Source organism: Panulirus ornatus, chromosome 1, assembly GCF_036320965.1.
Source record: "Panulirus ornatus isolate Po-2019 chromosome 1, ASM3632096v1, whole genome shotgun sequence".
Classification (NCBI taxonomy): domain Eukaryota; kingdom Metazoa; phylum Arthropoda; class Malacostraca; order Decapoda; family Palinuridae; genus Panulirus; species Panulirus ornatus.
The window spans coordinates 12,673,985-12,697,602 of NC_092224.1; the positions used below are offsets into that span (position 1 = coordinate 12,673,985).

At 40.4% G+C, this 23,618-nt stretch overlaps 1 protein-coding gene across 4 annotated transcripts in view; it reads left to right on the top strand.

The window, feature by feature from the left end:
- The window catches only part of fab1 (fab1 kinase), a 1,098,541-nt gene that overhangs the window by 468,801 nt on the left and 606,122 nt on the right, over nt 1-23,618 (top strand). For all 4 annotated transcript variants that reach the window (XM_071675364.1, XM_071675510.1, XM_071675419.1 and 1 more), the window contains exon 6: nt 10,918-11,182. In XM_071675364.1, the coding sequence (XP_071531465.1) occupies nt 10,918-11,182 (265 nt within the window). The remainder of the gene's footprint in view (nt 1-10,917; nt 11,183-23,618) is intronic.

Consider the following 23,618-nt stretch of genomic DNA (forward strand, 5'->3'; position numbering starts at 1 on the left):
GTTCAATCCATTGACAGCGCGTCGACCCCGGTATACCACATCGTTCCAATTCACTCTATTCCTTGCACGCCTTTCACCCTCCTGCATGTTCAGGCCCCGATCACTCAAAATCTTTTTCACTCCATCTTTATATTGAGAGGGTGAAGGCATGTACAGAGCATCAGATTGGGGAAGAGCAGTGTGGTTTCAGAAGTGGTAGAGGATGTGTGGATCAGGTGTGTGCTTTGAAGAATGTATGTGAGAAATACTTAGAAAAGCAAATGGATTTGTATGTAGCATTTATGGATCTGGAGAAGGCATATGATAGAGTTGATAGAGATGATCTGTGGAAGGTATTAAGAATATATGGTGTGGGAGGCAAGTTGTTAGAAGCAGTGAAAAGTTTTTATCGAGGATGTAAGGCATGTGTACGTGTAGGAAGAGAGGAAAGTGATTGGTTCTCAGTGAATGTAGGTTTGCGGCAGGGGTGTGTGATGTCTCCATGGTTGTTTAATTTGTTTATGGATGGGGTTGTTATGGAGGTGAATGCAAGAGTTTTGGAAAGAGGGGCAAGTATGAAGTCTGTTGGGGATGAGAGAGCTTGGGAAGTGAGTCAGTTATTGTTCGCTGATGATACAGCGCTGATGGCTGATTCATGTGAGAAACTGCAGAAGCTGGTGACTGAGTTTGGTAAAGTGTGTGAAAGAAGAAAGTTAAGAGTAAATGTAAATAAGAGCAAGGTTATTAGGTACAGTAGGGTTGAGGGTCATGTCAGTTGGGAGGTGAGTTTGAATGGAGAAAAACTAAAGGAAGTAAAGTGTTTTAGATATCTGGGAGTGGATCTGGCAGCGGATGAAACCATGGAAGCGGAAGTGGATCATAGGGTGGGGGAGAGGGCGAAAATTCTGGTAGCCTTGAAGAATGTTTGGAAGTCGAGAACATTATCTCGGAAAGCAAAAATGGGTATGTTTGAAGGAATAGTGGTTCCAACAATGTTGTATGGTTGCGAGGCGTGGGCTATGGATAGAGTTGTGCACAGGAGGATGGATGTGCTGGAAATGAGATGTTTGAGGACAATGTGTCGTGTGAGGTGGTTTGATCGATTAAGTAACGTAAGGGTAAGAGAGATGTGTGGAAATAAAAAGAGCGTGGTTGAGAGAGCAGAAGAGGGTGTTTTGAAATGGTTTGGGCACATGGAGAGAATGAGTGAGGAAAGATTGACCAAGAGGATATATGTGTCGGAGGTGGAGGGAACGAGGAGAAGTGGGAGACCAAATTGGAGGTGGAAAGATGGAGTGAAAAAGATTTTGTGTGATCGGGGCCTGAACATGCAGGAGGGTGAAAGGAGGGCAAGGAATAGAGTGAATTGGATCGATGTGGTATACCGGGGTTGACGTGCTGTCAGTGGATTGAATCAGGGCACGTGAAGCGTCTGGGGTAAACCATGGAAAGCTGTGTAGGTATGTATATTTGAGTGTGTGGACGTATGTATATACATGTGTATGGGGGGGGGTTGGGCCATTTCTTTCGTCTTTCCTTGCGCTATCTCGCAAAGGCGGGAGGCAGCGACAAAGCAAAAAAAAAAAGAAATATATGTATACGTTGAAATGTATAGGTATGTCTCTGTGCGTGTGTGGACGTGTATGTATATATATGTGTATGTGTGTGGGTCGGGCCATTTTTTCATGTTTCCTTGTGGTACCTTGCTAACCTCGGGAGACAGCGACAAAATATAATGAACGAAAAAAGATTATTTGTTTATGGATGGGGTTGTTAGGGAGGTGAATGCAAGAGTTTTGGAAAGAGGGGCAAGTATGAAGTCTGTTGTGGATAAGAGAGCTTGGGAAGTGAGTCAGTTGTTGTTTGCTGATGATACAGCGCTGGTGGCTGATTCATGTAAGAAACTGCAGAAGCTGGTGACTGAGTTTGGTAAAGTGTGTGAAAGAAGAAAGTTAAGAGTAAATGTGAATAAGAGCAAGGTTAGTAGGTAGTAGGCAAGGTAGTAGGTAGGTAGTTAGTAGGTAGTAGGCAAAGTTAGTAGGTATATGTGTCGGAGGTGGAGGGAACGAGGAGAAGTGGGAGACCAAATTGGAGGTGGAAAGATGGAGTGAAAAAGGTTTTGAGTGATCGGGGCCTGAACATGCAGGAGGGTGAAAGGCGGGCAAGGAATAGAGTGAATTGGATCGATGTGGTATACCGGGGTTGACGTGCTGTCAGTGGATTGAATCAGGGCATGTGAAGCATCTGGGGTAAACCATGGAAAGTTGTGTGGGGCCTGGATGTGGAAAGGGAGCTGTGGTTTCGGGCATTATTGCGTGACAGCTGGAGACTGAGTGTGAACGAATGGGGCCTTTGTTGTCTTTTCCTAGTGCTACCTCGCACACATGAGGGGGGAGGGGGATGGTATTCCATGTGTGGCGAGGTGGCGATGGGAATGAATAAAGGCAGGCAGTGTGAATTGTGTGCATGGGTATATATGTATGTGTCTGTGTGTGTATATATATGTGTACATTGAGATGTATAGGTATGTATATTTGCGTGTGTGGGCGTGGGTGTGTGTACATTGTGTATGGGGGTGGGTTGTGCCATTTCTTTCATCTGTTTCCTTGCGCTACCTCGCAAACGCGGGAGATAGCGACAAAGCAAAATAAATAAATGAATATCTTTTTTATGGCTACCAATGTGGCATGTGCCAAACATACCCCAATTGAATCTATTTCTGGTGAAAAAAAAAAAGGAAAAGAAAGTAGAAATTAGTCATAAGAATTAATGAGGTTGAAAGATGAGCCACCCCAGATGTGATAGCAATATTCCATACAAGGGCAGATGAAACCCTTGTAGATATGAATTAGCTACTCATGAGAAAACTAATTACAGCACTTATACAGCACTCCCACCTTTTGGGAAGCAGTTGTAATGTTGAGTATATGGGATTTCCAAGTCAGAGTGGAGGATAGAGTTATGCCTAGCATTTTTATATTATTACAGTGTTCAAATTGAAAAAAAGAAATGTGATTCTTAGAAAGAGATTTGGAGAAAATACATTTTAGTACTATTATATTTTATAAGGTTACTGCTTCCCTACTTTGAAATGCTGTACAGGTCAAAATTGAGAGATATGACCAGTATGAGAAAGAGAATGAGCATTAAAGAGAGGAAGGAAGGAAATGCAGTTGAAGTTTGTAAAGTGGGCTTGTTAGCATAAGAGTGAATAGGGTTAGACGTGGAAGAGAAAAGATCATTTATTGAAATAAGAGAGAGCATAGGCAGTAGAACAGGACCTTGATGAACATTACTTTTGACAAGATAGAAGTTGCTCTTAAATGACGACTGTGGTGTTATGGCCAGAGAGGAAACCATGCATGATAGAACAGAGATAAGCAGTGAAACCAAAGTAAAAGAATTTAGATGTGGTGTTATGGCCAGAGAGGAAATCATTCATGATAGAACAGAGAGAAGCAGTGAAACCAAAAGTAAAAGAGTTTAGAAAGTTGAGACATATGCCACACCCTGTTATATGTTTTAGAGATGCCAGTGGCTACGACAAAAATTTTACCAAGATCCCGAAAGAGGAGGACCAGAGATGAGTCACATAAGATAGAAAATCACCATTAGACATTTTATAGGAATAGATTTTGTTGATGGGTTATATCATTTCATTCCAAACTTTGATATGTTAGTATTACTTTGGGATAGAAAGAGAGAGAAATATTTTTATGTAACCAATTAATTATTGTTATATACATTGCAGCAATCTAGAATTGAAGCATGTTCATTATTCATTGCTTTGATGTAACAGTATTTTTAAGATTATTAACCTCTGAGTATTATAATTGAAATTATTTTTGCCCCTTTTTTCCTGTATCTCATAATTGTGTAAGCAATTATGTGTTATTATGTACAGCCACTCAAAAAAGTTTATCACTCATAAAAGTTCGTCAGGGTCTGTGTGTGTGAGCCTGTGCAGTCCCCACCCCTTTCTGGACAGTGAGTCTGTATAACGACGTGACAATGCTTACACCCATTACATTACATTAATGTAATAAAGTAATAAAGTAAGAAAGGATCATGTTTGTCAATCATGTTTTATCAGTAGTCATAATCAGTTAGAGACCCTTACACACTTTTATGAGTGACCCCATGAACTTTTATGAGTGACTGTACCTCCCATTATTACTTTGGGAATGAAGTTTGTTCGTAGATTATGTGGCCTTTTACTTAATAGCCTGTATGACCTTTTATATATAATTGAGCTTTTATATATAATTGAAGTGATTTTTGCCCCTTTTTTCCTTTATCTCATAATTGTGTAAGCAATTATGTGTTATTATGTACCACCACTCAAAAAAGTTAATAGCTCATAAAAGTTCGTCAGGGTCTGTGTGTGTGTGTGTGTGTGTGTGTGTGTGTGTGTGTTTGTGTGTGGGCCTGTGCAGTCCCCACCCCTTTCTGGACAGCGAGACTGTATAACGACATGACAATGCTTACATCCCATTACATTACATTAATGTAATAAAGTAATAAAGTAAGAAAGGATCATGTTTGTCAATCATGTGTTATCAGTAGTCATAATCAGTTAGAGACCCTTACAAACTTTTATGAGTGACCCCATGCACTTTTATGAGTGACTGTACATCCCATTATTACTTTGGGAATGAAGTTTGTTCATAGATTATGTGGCCTTTTTCTTAATAGCCGGTATGACCTTTTATATATAGCCTGTCAGAAGTAAATAAGTGTGTATTAGACTAAGAAAAAGAGAACAGAAAGAAAAATAGATTTATATACTAATAGATAGAGAATGCATATGGCTGGAAAACCCAGATGGCATGGACACAATGAACAATGCTTAGCTTTGTATTGAGAATAGAGCCCATTTACTAGAGTCCCATGTCTCAAACATTGTACCATAATATTATTACTTGTGGACATTGAATTGGAGGATGTCTACCCAGAAGCAGTTTTGATACAGTATGGAGTTGTTCCTTATGGAACCTCTAATTCGTAACAAGGGTTTCATTGGTTTTTGATTTTTAGAGCTTGTCCGGTCCATGGGTACTTCATGACTTTTAAGTTGGAATCAGGTCACAGCCTTACGTCATTGGTCAGGAGATGAAAACAGACTCCAAACTTGAAGTTCACAGTACCGTGGTCAATGTATCAGAGATTCATTAGTAAAACTCTTTGTAGAGTGTCTACCTATAGGAAGTCACGGAGATTGCAACAAGGTTTGGAAATTTTCACTGCACAGAACCCTATATGTTGCTGACATAGTGATTGGATGTTGTTTAAGACAAATGCACATCCCATATTTGTATCATCAGTGGAGGATATGAACATTGATCCCATAGTCTGAAAGTCCTATGTTTAGACTTGAACAGCTCAAAAATGCATTAACATGGTTTACATGAAATTTTTTGTTATGATTATGTGATATCCTAAATTGCACCCAAAATTTGCATTAATCTGGAGCACAAAGTTATAATGTAATATCAGTTGGAATGTAATATTTTATACCCATCTGGAAGATACCCCAATATTTGAGTTTACATGGATCGCAGCTTTTGTTAGCAAGATCTCAGACTGGGAAAGTTTAATGGAGAATTTTGAGTTAAGATAACCAACAAATGCATTCCTGTTGTTGCACCAGGGAAACTGACCACTTTTTACAATTCAGTACTGTTGTTAAGCATTTTTGTGTGTATTTTTTGGCTTTTTGTCCCTAAACCCCCATTTTCCATGCAGCCATGTGATGTACATTCACAGATTACATTAACATCCTTTTTAGCAGTCCAATCTTGTGTTAATGTGCCACCCTGCTGTATCAATGATACACAAAGGGTACCAAATAGGAAATTTACTGAGAAATGATTGTTGTAATACCACTTGATTTTATTTGATTTCTGAAGTTTAAGTTGGTTGATAGATGAGTACTTTCTTTTCAGTTGATATTTTCTCATATCTTGTAAATAATTGGTGGACGAGGAGAAGACATATAATAAAGTTGAGGTACTTATATCTAGGTTAATGAACAGATGATGCTCTAGTGAAACTTTTCACAGGGTGTCTACCCATAAGAATGCATAATAATTCCTTGTGGGATGTTTCCTTTCATGGAACTTAACCAGATATGGTAGACTTTATTGCATGGATCACTTCGTGCCATTGGTACTCTGATAAGATTATGCTCAAGTTGAGATCATATTGTGTTCCTGTCACTGGTGAAGGGATATGATTATAGACACCAAAGTTCTAAGGTACCTCATCCCTGGGATTATAAATGTTCCTCTCTAAGGCTAAATCATAGCTAATAAGCAATGATAGTAATATTGTTTGCAATGGGGTAGTCCAAGATGTTGTAAGACCAACATTTGGCACTTCACCCAATGCATTATGGGCCTATGCATTGGGGACTTAATGAGCCAAGAGAACACCTTTAAATAACTGCCTTAGAGTATCATATCTTTGCTGGAAGCCATGTTGTTGGAAAGGTGGCTTCTACTCTTGTCTTGCTAGATGAGATTAACAAGATGGAGCTTTACCTCTCTTTTAATTCTTGTGTTGTTATCTTACATCAGGTTTTTGTTGTCCTTCCTAGTATGGTGTTGGGCTTGCTGCCTTCAGTAGATGATATTTCCACTCGTGAGTTAGTTTATAAGTAAAGATAAATCTTTACTCAGTTTTTTCGTTGGTTAAGATTTTTCAGGAAAGCCATTCTTCATGTGGGTATGTTTTCAGAGATTCATGGAGCTCTGTTCTTTGTAAAAACTGCAGGTTTTGAACAATGAAATATTATTTCTGTACCAAAAGTGGAGGCCAGTGATTAATGTTTTCATTTTCTCTTACTTCCTTCCCCTCTTTCCTTTGCAAGGTACCATTTTTTTTTATTCCAGCAGTGATGTGCAAGAGGCAAATGCCACCAATCAGCAAAACTTGAAGAATGAACCAGTGAGCAGCCCAGACATCAGCTAAAGCTCTAATGTCTTAGTCCCTCAGATGGCATTGAATGGTTACTCAGTGAACAGCATTAGCTGCCCCCCACAGATTAGTGAGGGGTCCGAGTTGGGAAATTATCATAGATTTTCCCCAATTTTGTGAGATTTAGACAAATTTTAACCCCTTTTTGGTAGAAAAAATATTTTGTATTCAGAATCTACATATTCCTTTTTCACTTATAATAATATATGTGCGTATGTATGTGTATGTGTGTGTATGTGTATATGTATATATATATATGTATATTATCCCTGGGGATAGGGGTAAAAGAATACTTCCCACGTGTTCCTCGCGTGTCGTAGAAAGCAACTAGAGGGGACGGGAGCGGGGGGCCAGAAATCCTCCCCTCCTTGTATTAACTTTCTAAAATGGGAAACAGAAGAAGGAGTCACGTGGGGAGTGCTCATCCTCCTCGAAGGCTCAGAGTGGGGTGCCTAAATGTGTGTGGATGTAACCAAGATGTGAAAAAAGGAGAGATAGGTAGTATGTTTGAGGAAAGGAACCTGGATGTTTTGGCTCTGAATGAAACGAAGCTCAAGGGTAAAGGGGAAGAGTGGTTTGGGAATGTCTGGGGAGTAAAGTCAGGGGTTAGTGAGGGGACAAGAGCAAGGGAAGGAGTAGCAATACTCCTGAAACAGGAGTTGTGGGAGTATGTGATAGAATGTAAGAAAGTAAATTCTCGATTAATATGGGTAAAACTGAAAGTTGATGGAGAGAGGTGGGTGATTATTGGTGCATATGCACCCGGGCATGAGAAGAAAGATCATGAGAGGCAAGTGTTTTGGGAGCAGCTGAATGAGTGTGTTAGTGGTTTTGATGCACGAGACCGGGTTATAGTGTTGGGTGATTTGAATGCAAAGGTGAGTAATGTGGCAGTTGAGGGAATAATTGGTATACATGGGGTGTTCAGTGTTGTAAATGGAAATGGTGAAGAGCTTGTAGATTTATGTGCTGAAAAAGGACTGATGATTGGGAATACCTGGTTTAAAAAGCGAGATATACATAAGTATACTTATGTAAGTAGGAGAGATGGCCAGAGAGCGTTATTGGATTACGTGTTAATTGACAGGCGTGCGAAAGAGAGACTTTTGGATGTTAATGTGCTGAGAGGTGCAACTGGAGGAATGTCTGATCATTATCTTGTGGAGGCTAAGGTGAAGATTTGTATGGGTTTTCAGAAAAGAAGAGTGAATGTTGGGGTGAAGAGGGTGGTGAGAGTAAGTGAGCTTGGGAAGGAGACCTGTGTGAGGAAGTACCAGGAGAGACTGAGTACAGAATGGAAAAAGGTGAGAACAATGGAAGTAAGGGGAGTGGGGGAGGAATGGAATGTATTTAGGGAATCAGTGATGGATTGCGCAAAAGATGCTTGTGGCATGAGAAGAGTGGGAGGTGGGTTGATTAGAAAGGGTAGTGAGTGGTGGGATGAAGAAGTAAGAGTATTAGTGAAAGAGAAGAGAGAGGCATTTGGACGATTTTTGCAGGGAAAAAATGAAATTGAGTGGGAGATGTATAAAAGAAAGAGACAGGAGGTCAAGAGAAAGGTGCAAGAGGTGAAAAAAAGGGCAAATGAGAGTTGGGGTGAGAGAGTATCATTAAATTTTAGGGAGAATAAAAAGATGTTCTGGAAGGAGGTAAATAAAGTGCGTAAGACAAGGGAGCAAATGGGAACTTCAGTGAAGGGCGCAAATGGGGAGGTGATAACAAGTAGTGGTGATGTGAGAAGGAGATGGAGTGAGTATTTTGAAGGTTTGTTGAATGTGTCTGATGATAGAGTGGCAGATATAGGGTGTTTTGGTCGAGGTGGTGTGCAAAGTGAGAGGGTTAGGGAAAATGATTTGGTAAACAGAGAAGAGGTAGTAAAAGCTTTGCGGAAGATGAAAGCCGGCAAGGCAGCAGGTTTGGATGGTATTGCAGTGGAATCTATTAAAAAAGGGGGTGACTGTATTGTTGACTGGTTGGTAAGGTAATTTAATGTATGTATGACTCATGGTGAGGTGCCTGAGGATTGGCGAAATGCGTGCATAGTGCCATTGTACAAAGGCAAAGGGGATAAGAGTGAGTGCTCAAATTACAGAGGTATAAGTTTGTTGAGTATTCCTGGTAAATTATATGGGAGGGTATTGATTGAGAGGGTGAAGGCATGTACAGAGCATCAGATTGGGGAAGAGCAGTGTGGTTTCAGAAGTGGTAGAGGATGTGTGGATCAGGTGTTTGCTTTGAAGAATGTATGTGAGAAATACTTAGAAAAGCAAATGGATTTGTGTGTAGCATTTATGGATCTGGAGAAGGCATATGATAGAGTTGATAGAGATGCTCTGTGGAAGGTATTAAGAATATATGGTGTGGGAGGAAAGTTGTTAGAAGCAGTGAAAAGTTTTTATCGAGGATGTAAGGCATGTGTACGTGTAGGAAGAGAGGAAAGTGATTGGTTCTCAGTGAATGTAGGTTTGCGGCAGGGGTGTGTGATGTCTCCATGGTTGTTTAATTTGTTTATGGATGGGGTTGTTAGGGAGGTAAATGCAAGAGTCTTGGAAAGAGGGGCAAGTATGAAGTCTGTTGGGGATGAGAGAGCTTGGGAAGTGAGTCAGTTGTTGTTCGCTGATGATACAGCGCTGGTGGCTGATTCATGTGAGAAACTGCAGAAGCTGGTGACTGAGTTTGGTAAAGTGTGTGGAAGAAGAAAGTTAAGAGTAAATGTGAATAAGAGCAGGGTTATTAGGTACAGTAGGGTTGAGGGTCAAGTCAATTGGGAGGTGAGTTTGAATGGAGAAAAACTGGAGGAAGTGAAGTGTTTTAGATATCTGGGAGTGGATCTGGCAGCGGATGGAACCATGGAAGCGGAAGTGGATGATAGGGTGGGGGAGGGGGCGAAAATTCTGGGGGCCTTGAAGAATGTGTGGAAGTCGAGAACATTATCTCGGAAAGCAAAAATGGGTATGTTTGAAGGAATAGTGGTTCCAACAATGTTGTATGGTTGAGAGGCGTGGGCTATGGATAGAGTTGTGCACAGGAGGATGGATGTGCTGGAAATGAGATGTTTGAGGACAATGTGTGGTGTGAGGTGGTTTGATCGAGTGAGTAACGTAAGGGTAAGAGAGATGTGTGGAAATAAAAAGAGCGTGGTTGAGAGAGCAGAAGGGGGTGTTTTGAAGAGGTTTGGGCACATGGAGAGAATGAGTGAGGAAAGATTGACCAAGAGGATATATGTGTCGGAGGTGGAGGGAACGAGGAGAAGAGGGAGACCAAATTGGAGGTGGAAAGATGGAGTGAAAAAGATTTTGTGTGATCGGGGCCTGAACATTGCAGGAGGGTGAAAGGAGGGCAAGGAATAGAGTGAATTGGAGCGATGTGGTATACCGGGGTTGACGTGCTGTCAGTGGATTGAATCAAGGCATGTGAAGCGTCTGGGGTAAACCATGGAAAGCTGTGTAGGTATGTATATTTGCGTGTGTGGACGTATGTATATACATGTGTATGGGGGGAGGGTTGGGCCATTTCTTTTGTCTGTTTCCTTGCGCTACCTCGCAAACGCGGGAGACAGCGACAAAGTATAATAGAAAAAAAAAATAATATAATAATCTTTTAGCATGATTTTGGAGTTTTACAGATTTCCACACCAAATGATTCTGAAATGGATAAAAAAAATAGCAGAACAGTATCCCCCTAGTCCTTTGGGCAAGCCTTGCAATCTCTTTTTTATGTCTGATTTGTATGCATAAGTTTTCTCTGTAAAGATAAATATGAAAAAATTTTCAGAGTAATAGTCATTAAGCATCTTTACATTATGCCAGTCTTTAGAGTTAACCAGCTCCAAGGAATTAATTTCCATAAAAGGAGTTCACCTTTATTTGCATGATCCATCCTATGGAAATGGAAACAAAGATAATGATTATCTTTGCACAGTATATGCGAATAGGTGCACAAATATTTTTTTCTCCTTAGGTGAGCTGCGAGTTTGCACTTACTGCTGTAAAGTGGTCTTATCATACCTTCAATCAAGCAATTTGGCTGCAGATGTGTTAGCAGATCTCCGAGCTCTCCAAGAAGAATTACTTCCATCAGTACCTGGTCAGCCAGTAGGTACAAACAGTCAGGATGCCACATTCTATACCTCAGGATCCAACACTCCTTTAGCAACTCCTAGGGGAACACTCCGTCGGCGACCCTCGCTTGGATTCCAAGAGGAAAAATATGCCACTAGGACTAGGTAAATCTTTCTCTGTATATTACATTTAAGATTATTGTATGCCTTTCATGATATGTTGCAGGTTTGCATACATTTACTTCATCATTTCTTTTACCTAACCTTTGGTTTTCATATAAATTTGTTCATGCTCTCCTCATTTGCTTACATGTTTATAGTAATTCTATATGTATCAGTTTCTCCCATATGTTTCTTTTACTGCATTACTACATCTTTTACTGCTCTAGATACATCTTACTGATAGTTTTATAATGTAACCTCTTTTCTTTCGTATGATTACCCTCGTGATTGCACACTCATTTATAGAAGATCTGTTCCATTAGATTGTATTCTGCTAACCAGTTTCCTTCTTTGAGCCCATTTTTAATTTAATATGGGAAAATGTGTTTCACCATTCCTTATATCTGGCAGCCCATTCAGTGAAGGCATGTATTGCTACAGCTGTGTGTTTGTACTGTGTGTTTGTATGCATAAACATCAAGAACTTTAATTTGAAATTGCCTTTGCTAAAAACATTAGTATGTGGTTCAATTCATTGAGACTACTTTTTGATCAACCTTGAACTCATATTCAGAGATGCAGATAAAATTTTTCTCCGCTTAAGAAGTTATCTATATTTATTTATTTTATTTTGCTTTGTTGCTGTCTCCCACGTTAGCGAGGTAGCGCAAGGAAACAGACGGAAGAATGGCCCAACCCACCCACATACACATGTATATACATACACGTCCACACACGCAAATATACATACCTATACATCTACACGTATACATATATATACACACACAGACATATACATATATACACATGTACATAATTCATACTGTCTGCCTTTATTCATTCCCTTCACCACCCCACCACACATGAAATAAAAACCCCTCCCCCTCATGTGTGCGAGGTAGCACTAGGAAAAGACAACAGATTAAACAAACTTTAATTTTCTGAAACTTTGCTAAATCATGTAAGATACTGATCACTTTTGGCAAGATTCTTCATTTAGTGAGCCCTCAGCATAGATTCAAAGATATTGTAAATGAATTACGTATGTTTGTCCATTAGTATGAATATTCTGAACTTGTTTCTGATGAATAACTATTCTAAACATATTGTATTTTTATCATGCTTGATAAGATTATATCAAAGATCAGTATCTTATGTTTGAAGGTGAAGCCAAGTAATGCATCCCTACCCGCAGTTTTGCACATGTTTGAAATCATCTTCAGTTATTCACTTTCCAAAATCGTGGGATTTTTGCTCAGATCTTATTTAGAATCTAATATCGTCAATCTTCATCTCAAGTTTAAAAACAAACCTAAAACAACCATCCATGTGTTTGTCCTCATGCTTTCTGAACTCTATTTTCCTATTATTTCCTTTGGAAATAATGTGCACATTAACCATACTTGTTAATACTGCTGTGCTTATATCACTGATTTTCAACATAAGTTTGTAAATTAACTTTTACATCCTTACATTCTGATTGCCATTTCCCATGTTTGCAAGGTAGCATCAAGAACAGATGAAGCAACCCTGCGTTTGCTCATATACATTTTCTAGTTGTCATGTATAATGCACCAAAACCACAGCTCCCTTTCCACAACCATGGGGGCCACACAGACCTTTCCATGATTCCCCTGGCCACTTCACATGCCCTGATTCAGTCCATTAACTGCATGGCGACCTGCCTATACCATATCCTTCCAGTTCATTCTATCCCATACAAGCCTTTCACCTTCCTGCATGTTCTGGCCCCAATCACTCAAAATCTTTATTACTCCATCTTTCCATCTCTAGTTTGGTATCTTGTCCCCTCCTTGTTCCCACCACTGCTGACACTTATATCCTCTATGTCAACCTCTCTTCACTCATTCTCTCCATATATCCAAACCATTTTAGCATGCCTTCTTCAATTCTCTCAGCCACATTCTTTTTATTACCACACCTCTCTCATACCCTTTCATGATTTACTTGATCAAACCACCTCACACTGCGTATTGTCCTCAGACATTTAATTTCCAGCACATTCACTCTCCATTGCACATCCTCATCTGTAACCTGTGCCTCACATCCTTATAACATTGTTGGAACAGCTACACCTTCAAACATATCCATTTTCACCCTCCCAGATGATGGCCTTGGTTTCTTCTGTATGGTAGTTAGACCATGGGTATGAAGGGCCTTGGGTTTGTTGAAATAGTGTTTTTGGTGTTTTAGTGATGATTCATGGCTAGAGCATGAGTAGGAAAGTAAGACATGTTTATCGAGGGAGGTTGGTTTCTGATGGGTTTATGTTTGGTGGCTTGGAGTTTAAAACTGAGTTGAGAGGTTTGTTGTTTAGTGCTTGCTGGGTTATTTCATTGTTTATGTATTTTGTCATTGTTCGATTTGTTGGGAATGGGGGATCTGTGAATAAAAATTACTAAAGTTTGTGGAAGGGGTGTGGTTTTTATTTCTACTCTGGGGTTGGTGGTTGGTTACAGAGTGGTTTGGGTTGGAGGGGTCTAGTGTTATTGCACAGATTTGGGTGCCGAGTATATTGAAGTGGATCCGTATTTAAAGGGTCTTTCTTTTATTGTAAAAGTGGTGAGTGTATGTGTTTGCCAGACAGCTGGTATTGTTCTGAGTGTGCTGTTATATGTGGTTTGCAGTTTTGTTATACCATATATACTCATATATAGTTTGAGTTTATAAGACCAAATTTTTAAGCAAAAAATTAGGGGTCAACCTATAAATGGGTATTAGTTTTGTTTGGCTGAAATCTGCGCATGATGGGAAGGGCTAGGAGCAACTTTTAGCTTCAGACATGAAAATATTAACTCGTTACTGCCGGTAAACAATGGAAATGTGATATATGTACCAGTTGATAATGAAAAGCTGTGCATTGCCTTCAACAGATGAAGCTCACCAATGTACAGTAGGCTAATGTACCTTACAATGTGATTTCAGTTGTCTGTGTCGAATTTCTTAGCACAGGTCTACTTATCGTATCATATACAGTATCACAGTACCCATAGATCTACAAGAAATACCAGTAATAGAAGCATTTTCGATATTTCACACCATGTAGTAATACTTTTCAATCTCATATTGTTTACAATGATGCATGATGCACCACCAGCTGTATTTTGGTTGAAATACTGTTATATTACAATGATATTCTATTCATACTGTACTTAGTATAATAGGTTCATGGAAACATAATATTTTAGCTGAAATGATATATGTATTACAGTGGAAAATGTGATAAAATCATGATGAAAACATTCGAATTTCACTTTCTTTCGTTGTTCAAAAGATATCGTAATTGCTTTTTGATGATTTTATGTTAAAAGAAACTGTTTTATAACAATGATATTCTTTCCTTATTGACATGAATAAATACTTGAATGGAAATATACAATATTTTTGCTGAAACTATACCTGCATTTCAGTGTAAAGGGCTGTGATAATGAATGGCAAACATTTGCCTTCTGTGCTTGGTGTTTCAGGCTCAGCAAACCTCAGTTCATTGGATGTAGAGTTTTTTAGTGAGGATTCTCTGAAATGAGTTTTATATGCCATATAATAAGGTGCTTTATTACTCTAATTTGTTGTTCCATTACCCTCAAAAACTTGGGTCAACCTATACATGCCTCATATCATGAATTAATGATTTCTTGGCCAAAAATCAAGGGTCGACCTATACACGAGGTAGGCTTATAGCTGAGTTTATATGGTATTTGATTTTTAGAGTGTACAAAACTTGGTTGGTGAGGCATATTTTAAAGTGAGTGGGCGAATTGTTTGTGCAAGTTGGTGTTTTGAGAGCATTTAGTTTTTGAATTACTTTTGTATGTATATTATTGGATTATTGAGTTAGATATTGTGTGTCTGTTGTATGTGATGCCTGGAATGGTTGTCTTGTTCAGTGGGAGGACTGTCCATTCAAGGTGACTGGAAAGTGTAAGCTGGATTTGTGAGCATCTGGGGTTAAAGGACAGGATGAGGACTTCTTTGGAGATGAATGCATACTTTCTCTTATGGGTGAGCCATGAAAGGACTTTCAAGTTGAGTTTTACCTGAGGTAATGGGAAGTCATATAGGAAGAGATTGAAGAGAGTTGGAGAAAGAACTGCCCCTTAGGGAACTCCAAAGTTGAGTCTTAATGTTTTAGAAGTGAAGTCTTTGTGAGTGACTCTGGCATGGCAGCCAGTATGAGGTTGGTCAGAATTGGAGTTAATTAATCTCAAGTATGTTTTGTGTGCGGATTGTCAAATTCTTTGTTAATTTCTGTTACCATTAGAACTGTGTGGGATGGAGGCTGTGGTGGGTTGAATCCATCTATGATATATTGTGTGAGCTCGTCTTGTAGCATGGTGATAGAGTATTTGGGTCTGAAGCATTGCTATGTGGGTGGGGATATGTGTTTTGATTCTGTTGTCAATCATTTTTTCAGTGTTTGGATATTTAGAATAGAAGTGATATAAGTTGGCAGGAGGAGGGAGATTTGAGTGATTTGGGGGATTTTAGGATTGGTATCATACTGGCAACTTTCCAGATGCTAGGGATTTGTAGTGTAGCCAAGCGTTGCTAAAATGATACCCATGAGTGCCTGGACTTGCAAGTAGGCCATAGTTTATTATGTGAAGAATGATATATTGTCTGGGCTTGTTGCAGGAGAGTTCTCTAAAGTTTTGATTTTATTGCTTTTATCAGTGGGAGGGAAAGGTGGATAGTCAGTTGTTTCTGAATTTATTTTGTCTAGTCAACTAAAAAAAAAGATTATATTTTATTTTATTTATTTATTTTATTTATTTATCCCTGGGGATAGGGGAGAAAGAATACTTCCCATGCATTCCTCACGTGTTGTAGAAGGCGACTGAAGGGGACGTGAGCAGGGGGCTAGAAACCCTCCCCTCCTTGTATTTTAACTTTCTAAAAGGGGAAACAGAAGAAGGGGTCACGCGGGGAGTGCTCATCCACCTTGAAGGCTCAGATTGGGGTGTCTAAATGTGTGTGGATGTAACCAAGATGAGAAAAAAGGAGAGATAGGTAGTATGTTTGAGGGAAGGAACCTGGATGTTTTGGCTCTGAGTGAAACCAAGCTCAAGGGTAAAGGGGAAGAGTGGTTTGGGAATGTCTTGGGAGTAAAGTCAGGGGTTAGTGAGAGGACTAGAGCAAGGGAAGGAGTAGCACTACTCCTGAAACAGGAGTGGTGGGAGTATGTGATAGAGTGTAAGAAAGTAAATTCTAGATTGATATGGATAAAACTGAAAGTTGATGGAGAGAGAGATGGGTGCATATGCACCTGGGCATGAGAAGAAAGATCATGAGAGGCAAGTGTTTTGGGAGCAGCTGAATGAGTGTGTTAGTGGTTTTGATGCACAAGACCGGGTTATAGTGATGGGTGATCTGAATGGAAAGGTGAGTAATGTGGCAGTTGAGGGAATAATTGGTATACATGGGGTGTTCAGTGTTGTAAATGGAAATGGTGAAGAGCTTATAGATTTATGTGCTGAAAAAGGACTGGTGATTGGGAATACCTGGTTTAAAAAGCAAGATATACATAAGTATATGTATGTAAGTAGGAGAGATGGCCAGAGAGCATTATTGGATTATGTGTTAATTGATAAGCGCGCGAAATAGAGACTTTTGGATGTTAATGTGCTGAGAGGTGCAACTGGAGGGATGTCTGATCATTATCTTGTGGAGGCGAAGGTGAAGATTTGTATGGGTTTTCAGAAAAGAAGAGAGAATGTTGGGGTGAAGAGAGTGGTGAGAGTAAGTGAGCTTGGGAAGGAGACTTGTGTGAGGAAGTACCAGGAGAGACTGAATACAGAATGGAAAAAGTTGAGGAGATAAGGGGAGTGGGGGAGGAATGGGATGTATCTAGGGAAGCAGTGATGGCTTGCGCAAAAGATGCTTGTGGCATGAGAAGCGTGGGAGGTGAGTTGATTAGAAAGGGTAGTGAGTGGTGGGATGAAAAAGTAAGGTTATTAGTGAAAGAGAAGAGAGAGGCATTTGGATGATTTTTGCAGGGAAAAAATGCAAATGAGTGGGAGATGTATAAAAGAAAGAGGCAGGAGGTCAACAGAAAGGTGCAAGAGGTGAAAAAGAGGGCAAATGAGAGTTGGGGTGATAGAGTATCATTAAATTTTAGGGAGAATAAAAAGATGTTTTGGAAGGAGGTAAATAAAGTGCATAAAACAAGGGAGCTAATGGGAACTTCAGTGAAGGGGGCTAATGGGGAGGTGATAACAAGTAGTGGTGATGTGAGAAGGAGATGGAGTGAGTATTTTGAAGGTTTGTTGAATGTGTTTGATGATAGAGTAGCAGATATAGGGTGTTTTGGTCGAGGTGGTGTGCAAAGTGAGAGGGTTAGGGAAAATGATTTGGTAAACAGAGAGAGGTAGTAAAATCTTTGCGGAAGATTAAAGCCGGCAAGGCAGCGGGTTTGGATGGTATTGCAGTGGAATTTGTTAAAAAAGGGGGTGACTGTATTGTTGACTGGTTGGTAAGGTAATTTAATGTATGTATGACTCATGGTGAGGTGCCTGAGGATTGGCGGAATACTTGCATAGTGCCATTGTACAAAGGCAAAGGGGATAAAGGTGAGTACTCAAATTACAGAGATATGTATAAGTTTGTTGAGTATTCCTGGTAAATTGTATGGGAGGGTATTAATTGAGAGGGTGAAGGCATGTACAGAGCATCAGATTGGGGAAGAGCAGTGTGGTTTCAGAAGTGGTAGAGGGTGTGTGGATCAGGTGTTTGCGTTGAAGATTGCATGTAAGGGATATGATAGAGTTGATAGAGATGCTCTGTGGAAGGTATTAAGAATGTATGGTGTGGGAGGCAAGTTGTTAGAAGCAGTGAAAAGTTTTTATCGAGGATGTAAGGCATGTGTACGTGTAGGAAGAGAGGAAAGTGATTGGTTCTCAGTGAATGTAGGTTTGCGGCAGGGGTGTGTGATGTCTCCATGGTTGTTTAATTTGTTTATGGATGGGGTTGTTAGGGAGGTGAATGCAAGAGTTTTGGAAAGAGGAGCAAGTATGCATTCCGTTGTGGATGAGAGAGCTTAGGAAGTGAGTCAGTTGTTGTTCGCTGATGATACAGCGCTGGTGGCTGATTCATGTGAGAAACTGCAGAAGCTGGTGACTGAGTTTGGTAAAGTGTGTGAAAGAAGAAAGTTGAGACTAAATGTGAATAAGAGCAAGGTTATTAGGTACAGTAGGGTTAACAGTCAAGTCAATTGGGAGGTAAGTTTGAATGGAGAAAAACTGGAGGAAGTAAAGTGTTTTAGATATCTGGGAGTGGATCTGGCAGCAGATGGAACCATGGAAGCGGAAGTGAATCATATGGTGGGGGAGGGGGCGAAAATTCTGGGAGCCTTGAAGAATGTTTGGAAGTCGAGAACATTATCTTGGAAAGCAAAAATGGGTATGTTTGAAGGAATAGTGGTTCCAACAATGTTGTATGGTTGCGAGGCGTGGGCTATGGATAGAGTTATGCGCAGGAGGGTGGATGTGCTGGAAATGAGATGTTTGAGGATAATATGTGGTGTGAGGTGGTTTGATCGAGTAAGTAATAATAGGGTAAGAGAGATGTGTGGAAATAAAAAGAGTGTGGTTGAGAGAGCAAAAGAGGGTGTTTTGAAATGGTTTGGTCACATGGAGAGAATGAGTGAGGAAAGATTGACCAAGAGGTTATATGTGTCAGAGGTGGAGGGAACGAGGAGAAGTGGGAGACCAAATTGGAGGTGGAAAGATGGAGTGAAAAAGATTTTGAGTGATTGGGGCCTGAATATGCAGGAGGATGAAAGGCGTGCAAGGAATGGAGTGAATTGAAACGATGTGGTATACGGGGGTCGACATGCTGTCAATGGATTGAACCAGGGCATGTGAAGCGTCTGGGGTAAACCATGGAAAGTTGTGTGGGGCCTGGATGTGGAAAGGGAGCTGTGGTTTTGGTGCATTATTACATGACAGCTAGAGACTGAGTGTGAACGAATGTGGCCTTTGTTGTCTTTTCGTAGCGCTACCTCACACACTTGAGGGGGAAGGGGGATGTTATTCCATTGTGGCGAGGTGGCGATGGGAATAAATAAAGGCAGACAGTATTGATTATGTACATGTGTATATCTGTATATGTCTGTGTGTGTATATATATGTATACATTGAGATGTATAGGTATGTATATTTGCATGTGTGGATGCGTATGTATATACATATGTGTGTGTGGGTGGGTTGGGCCACTCTTTCGTCTGTTTCCTTGCGCTACCTCGCTAACGCAGGAGACAGCGACAAAGCAAAATAATAATGATAATAATATTTATTTTGCTTTGTTGCTGTCTCCCATGGTAGCGAGGTAACGCAAGGAAACAGACGAAAGAATGGCCCAACCCACCCACATGCACATGTATATACATACACGTCCACATGCGCAAATATACATACCTATACATCTCAACGTATACATATATATACACACACAGACATATACATATATACACATGTACATAATTCATACTGTCTTCCTCTATTCATTCCCATCACCACCTCGCCACACATGAAATAACAACCCCCTCCCCCTCATGTGTGCGAGATAGCGCTAGGAAAAGACAACAAAGGCCCCATTTGTTCACACTCAGTCTCGAGCTTTCATGTAGTAATGCACCGAAACCACAGCTCCCTTTCCACATCCAGGCCCCACAAAACTTTCCATGGTTTACCCCAGATGCTTTCTAATCTGCCCACCTCCCATGCTTCTCATGCCACAAGCATCTTTTGCACAAGCCATCACTGCTTCCCTGAATGCATCCCATTCCTCCCCCACTCCACTTACCTCCTTTGTTCTCACCTTTTTCCATTCTGTACTCAGTCTCTCCTGGTACTCCCTCACACAAGTCTCCTTCCCAAGCTCACTTACTCTGGTTCACCACTCTCTTCACCCCAACATTCTCTCTTCTTTTCTGAAAACCTCTACAAATCTTCACCTTCACCTCCACAAGATAATGATCAGACATTCTTCCAGTTGCACCTCTCAGCACATTAACATCCAAAAGTCTCTCTTTTACGCGCCTATCAATTAACATTTAATCCAATAATTCTCTCTGGCCATCTCTCCTACTTACATACATATACTTATGTATATCTCTCTTTTTAAACCAGGTATTCCCAATCACCAGTCCTTTTTCAGCACATAAATCTACAAGCTCTTCACCATTTCCATTTACAACACTGAACACCCCATGTATACCAATTATTTCCTCAACTGCCACATTACTCACCTTTCCATTCAAATTACCCATCACTATAACCTGGTCTCGTTCATCAAAACCACTAACACACTCATTCAGCTGCTCCCAAAACACTTGCCTCTCATGATCTTTCTTCTCATGCCCAGGTACATATGCACCAATAATCACCCATCTCTCTCCATCAACTTTCAGTTTTATCCATATCAATCTAGAGTTTACTTTCTTACACTCTATCATATCCTCCCACCACTACTGTTTCAGGAGTAGTGCTACTCCTTCCCTTGCTCTTGTCCTCTCACTAACCCCTGACTTTACTCCCCAGACATTCCCAAACCACTCTTCCCCTTTACCCTTAAGCTTGGTTTCACTCAGAGCCAAAACATCCAGGTTCCTTTCCTCAAACATACTACCTATCTCTCCATTTTTCTCATCTTGGTTACATCCACACACATTTAGACACCCCAATCTGAGCCTTCGAGGAGGATGAGCACTCCCCGCATGACTCCTTCTTCTGTTTCCCCTTTTAGAAAGTTAGAATACAAGGAGGGGAGGGTTTCTAGCCCCACGCTCCCGTCCCCTTTAGTCGCCTTCTACGACACGTGAGGAATGCATAAATTTTGGAAGGAGATAAACAATGTGCAAAAAACAAAAAAATAAATGGGAACATTTGTCAAGGGGGCAATAGGGGAAGTGTGAACAGGTAGTAATGAAGTGAGTAGGAGATGGAGTAAGTGAGTACCTTGAAGGATTGTTGAATGTGTTTGATGATAGAGTAACAGAAGTAGGGTGTTTTGTTCAGGGTGGCATGCAAAGTGAGAGAGTCATGGAGAGTGGTTTGGTGAAGAAAAAAAGATGGCGTGTTGTACATAAGATGAAATGTGGCAAGACAGTCAGAGTAGATGGTATTACGGTTGAATTTTGTAAGAAAGGGAATGACTGTGTTGTTGATTGGTTAGTAAGAATATTCAGAGTATGCATGGATCATGATGAGGTTCCTGAGGATTGGTGGAATGCATGTAGAGTGCCATTGTATAAATGCAAGGGGGATAAAGGTGAGTGTTCAACCTACTGGGTATAAGTTTGTTGAGTTTACCTAGGAAGTTGTATGGGAGGGTATTGATTGAGGGGCTGAAGGCATGTACAGAGCATCAGATTGGGGAGGAGCAGTGTGGTTTCAGAAATGTGAGAGGATGTGTGGGTCAGATGTTTGCTTTAAAGAATGTGGATGAGAAATAGTTAGAAAAACAGATTAATCTATATGTGGCCGTTATGGAGCTGAAGGCATATGGTAACATTGATAGAGATGCTTTGTAGGTCTTAAGAATAGACAGTATGGGAAAAACAGATGGATTTGTATGTAGTATTTATGGATCTGGAGAACGCATATGGTAAAGTTGATAGAGATGTTTTGTAGAAGGTCTTCAAGAATATACAGTGTTGGAGGAAAGCTGCTAGAAGCAGAGAAGCTTTTATCAAGTTTTTAAGGCATGTGTACGAGTAGGAAGAGAGGAGAATGAATGGTACCAGGTGAAAGTTGCTTTGCGGCATGGATGTGTGATGTCACCATGGTTATTTAGTTTGTTTATGGATGGGGAAGTGAGGGAGGTAAATGCGAGAGTCCTAGAGAGATGGGCAAGTATGTAGTCTTTGGGGGATGGAAGGGCCTAGGAAGTGGGTCAGTTGTTGTTTGCCGATGATACAGCAATGGCAGCAAATTAAAATGAGAAACTGCAGAAGTTGGTGACTGAGTTTGGAAGAGTATGGAAAAAGAGAAAATTAGGAGTGAGTGTGAATAAAAGCAAGGTTATTAAGTTAGGAAGGTTGAGGGACAGGTTTGTTGGGATGTGAATTTGAATGGAGAAAAATTGGAGGAAATGAAGTGTATCAATATGTGGGAGTTGATATGGCAGTGAATGGAACCTTGGAAGTGGAAGTGAGTCATAGGATGGGGAAGGAAGCGAAAGTTCTGGTATCACTGAGGAATGTATGGAAAGGGAGAACATTATCTGGGAGGGCAAAAGGGCTACATTTGAAGGAATTGTGGTTTCAACAACATTATATGATACAAGACATGGGATATAGATGGGGCTGTGCATAGGAGTTGGATATATTGGAAATTTAATGTTTGAGGGCAATATGTGGTATGAATTGGTTTGATTAAGTTAATGATGAAAGGGCAAAAGAGATGTGTGGTAATATGAAGAGTGTGATTAAGAGAGCAAAAGAGGGTGTACTGAAATGGTTTGGACATATGTAGAGAATGAGTGAAGAAGGGTTGACAAAGAGGATATATATGTCAGAGGTTAAGAAGGAGAATTGGGAGACTAGATTGGAGATGGATGGATGAAATAAAAGATTTTGAGCAGTTGGAGCTTGAACATGTAGACAGGTGAAAGGGATGCACAGAATAGAGTGAATTAGATTTGGTATACTGGGGTCGATATGCTGTCAGGGGACTAAACTAGGACATATAAAGTGGTTGGGTTAAGCCTTGGAGAGTTTAGTAGGATTTGGTTGTATAGTTGTATAGTGCCATTGTGTAAAGGCAATTTGGGCAGAGGTGAGTGTTCAAACTGCAGAAGTATAAGTTTGTTGATTGTCCCTTATAAGTTGTATGGGAGAATGATGACTGAGAGGGTGAAAGCATGCCCATAGCATCTGATTGGAGTGGAAGAATTTGGTTTAAGTAGTGGCAGGGCACAAGTGGGTGTTATAAAGAATATGTGAGAAATACATTGGGCAACAGGAGGCTTTTTGAGTGGCATTTGTGGATTGGAGAAAGCATATGATAGGGTTGACAGAGATTTCTTGTGGGAGGTCTTAAGAATATATGATGTGGGAGGGAAGCTATTAGAAGCAGAGAAGTTTTTATTTAGGATGTAAGGCATGTGTACAAGTTGGAAAAGAGGACAGTGAGTGGTTCCAGGGGAAGGTTGGTCTGTGGCAGGGGTGTATGGTATCACCATGATTGTTTAATTTGTTTATGGATGGGATGGTGAGGTTGGTAGATGCAAGAGTCATGGAGAGAGGGGCAAGTATGCAGTTTGTAGGGAATGATGGGGCTTTGGAAGTGTGCCAATTTCTATCTTCTGATGATCTGGTGCTGTTGGCAGATTCAAGTGAGAAACTGCAGAAATTGGTGACTAAGCTTTGAAGAGTGTCTGAAAGGAGAAAGTTGAGAGTAACTGTGAATGATAGCAA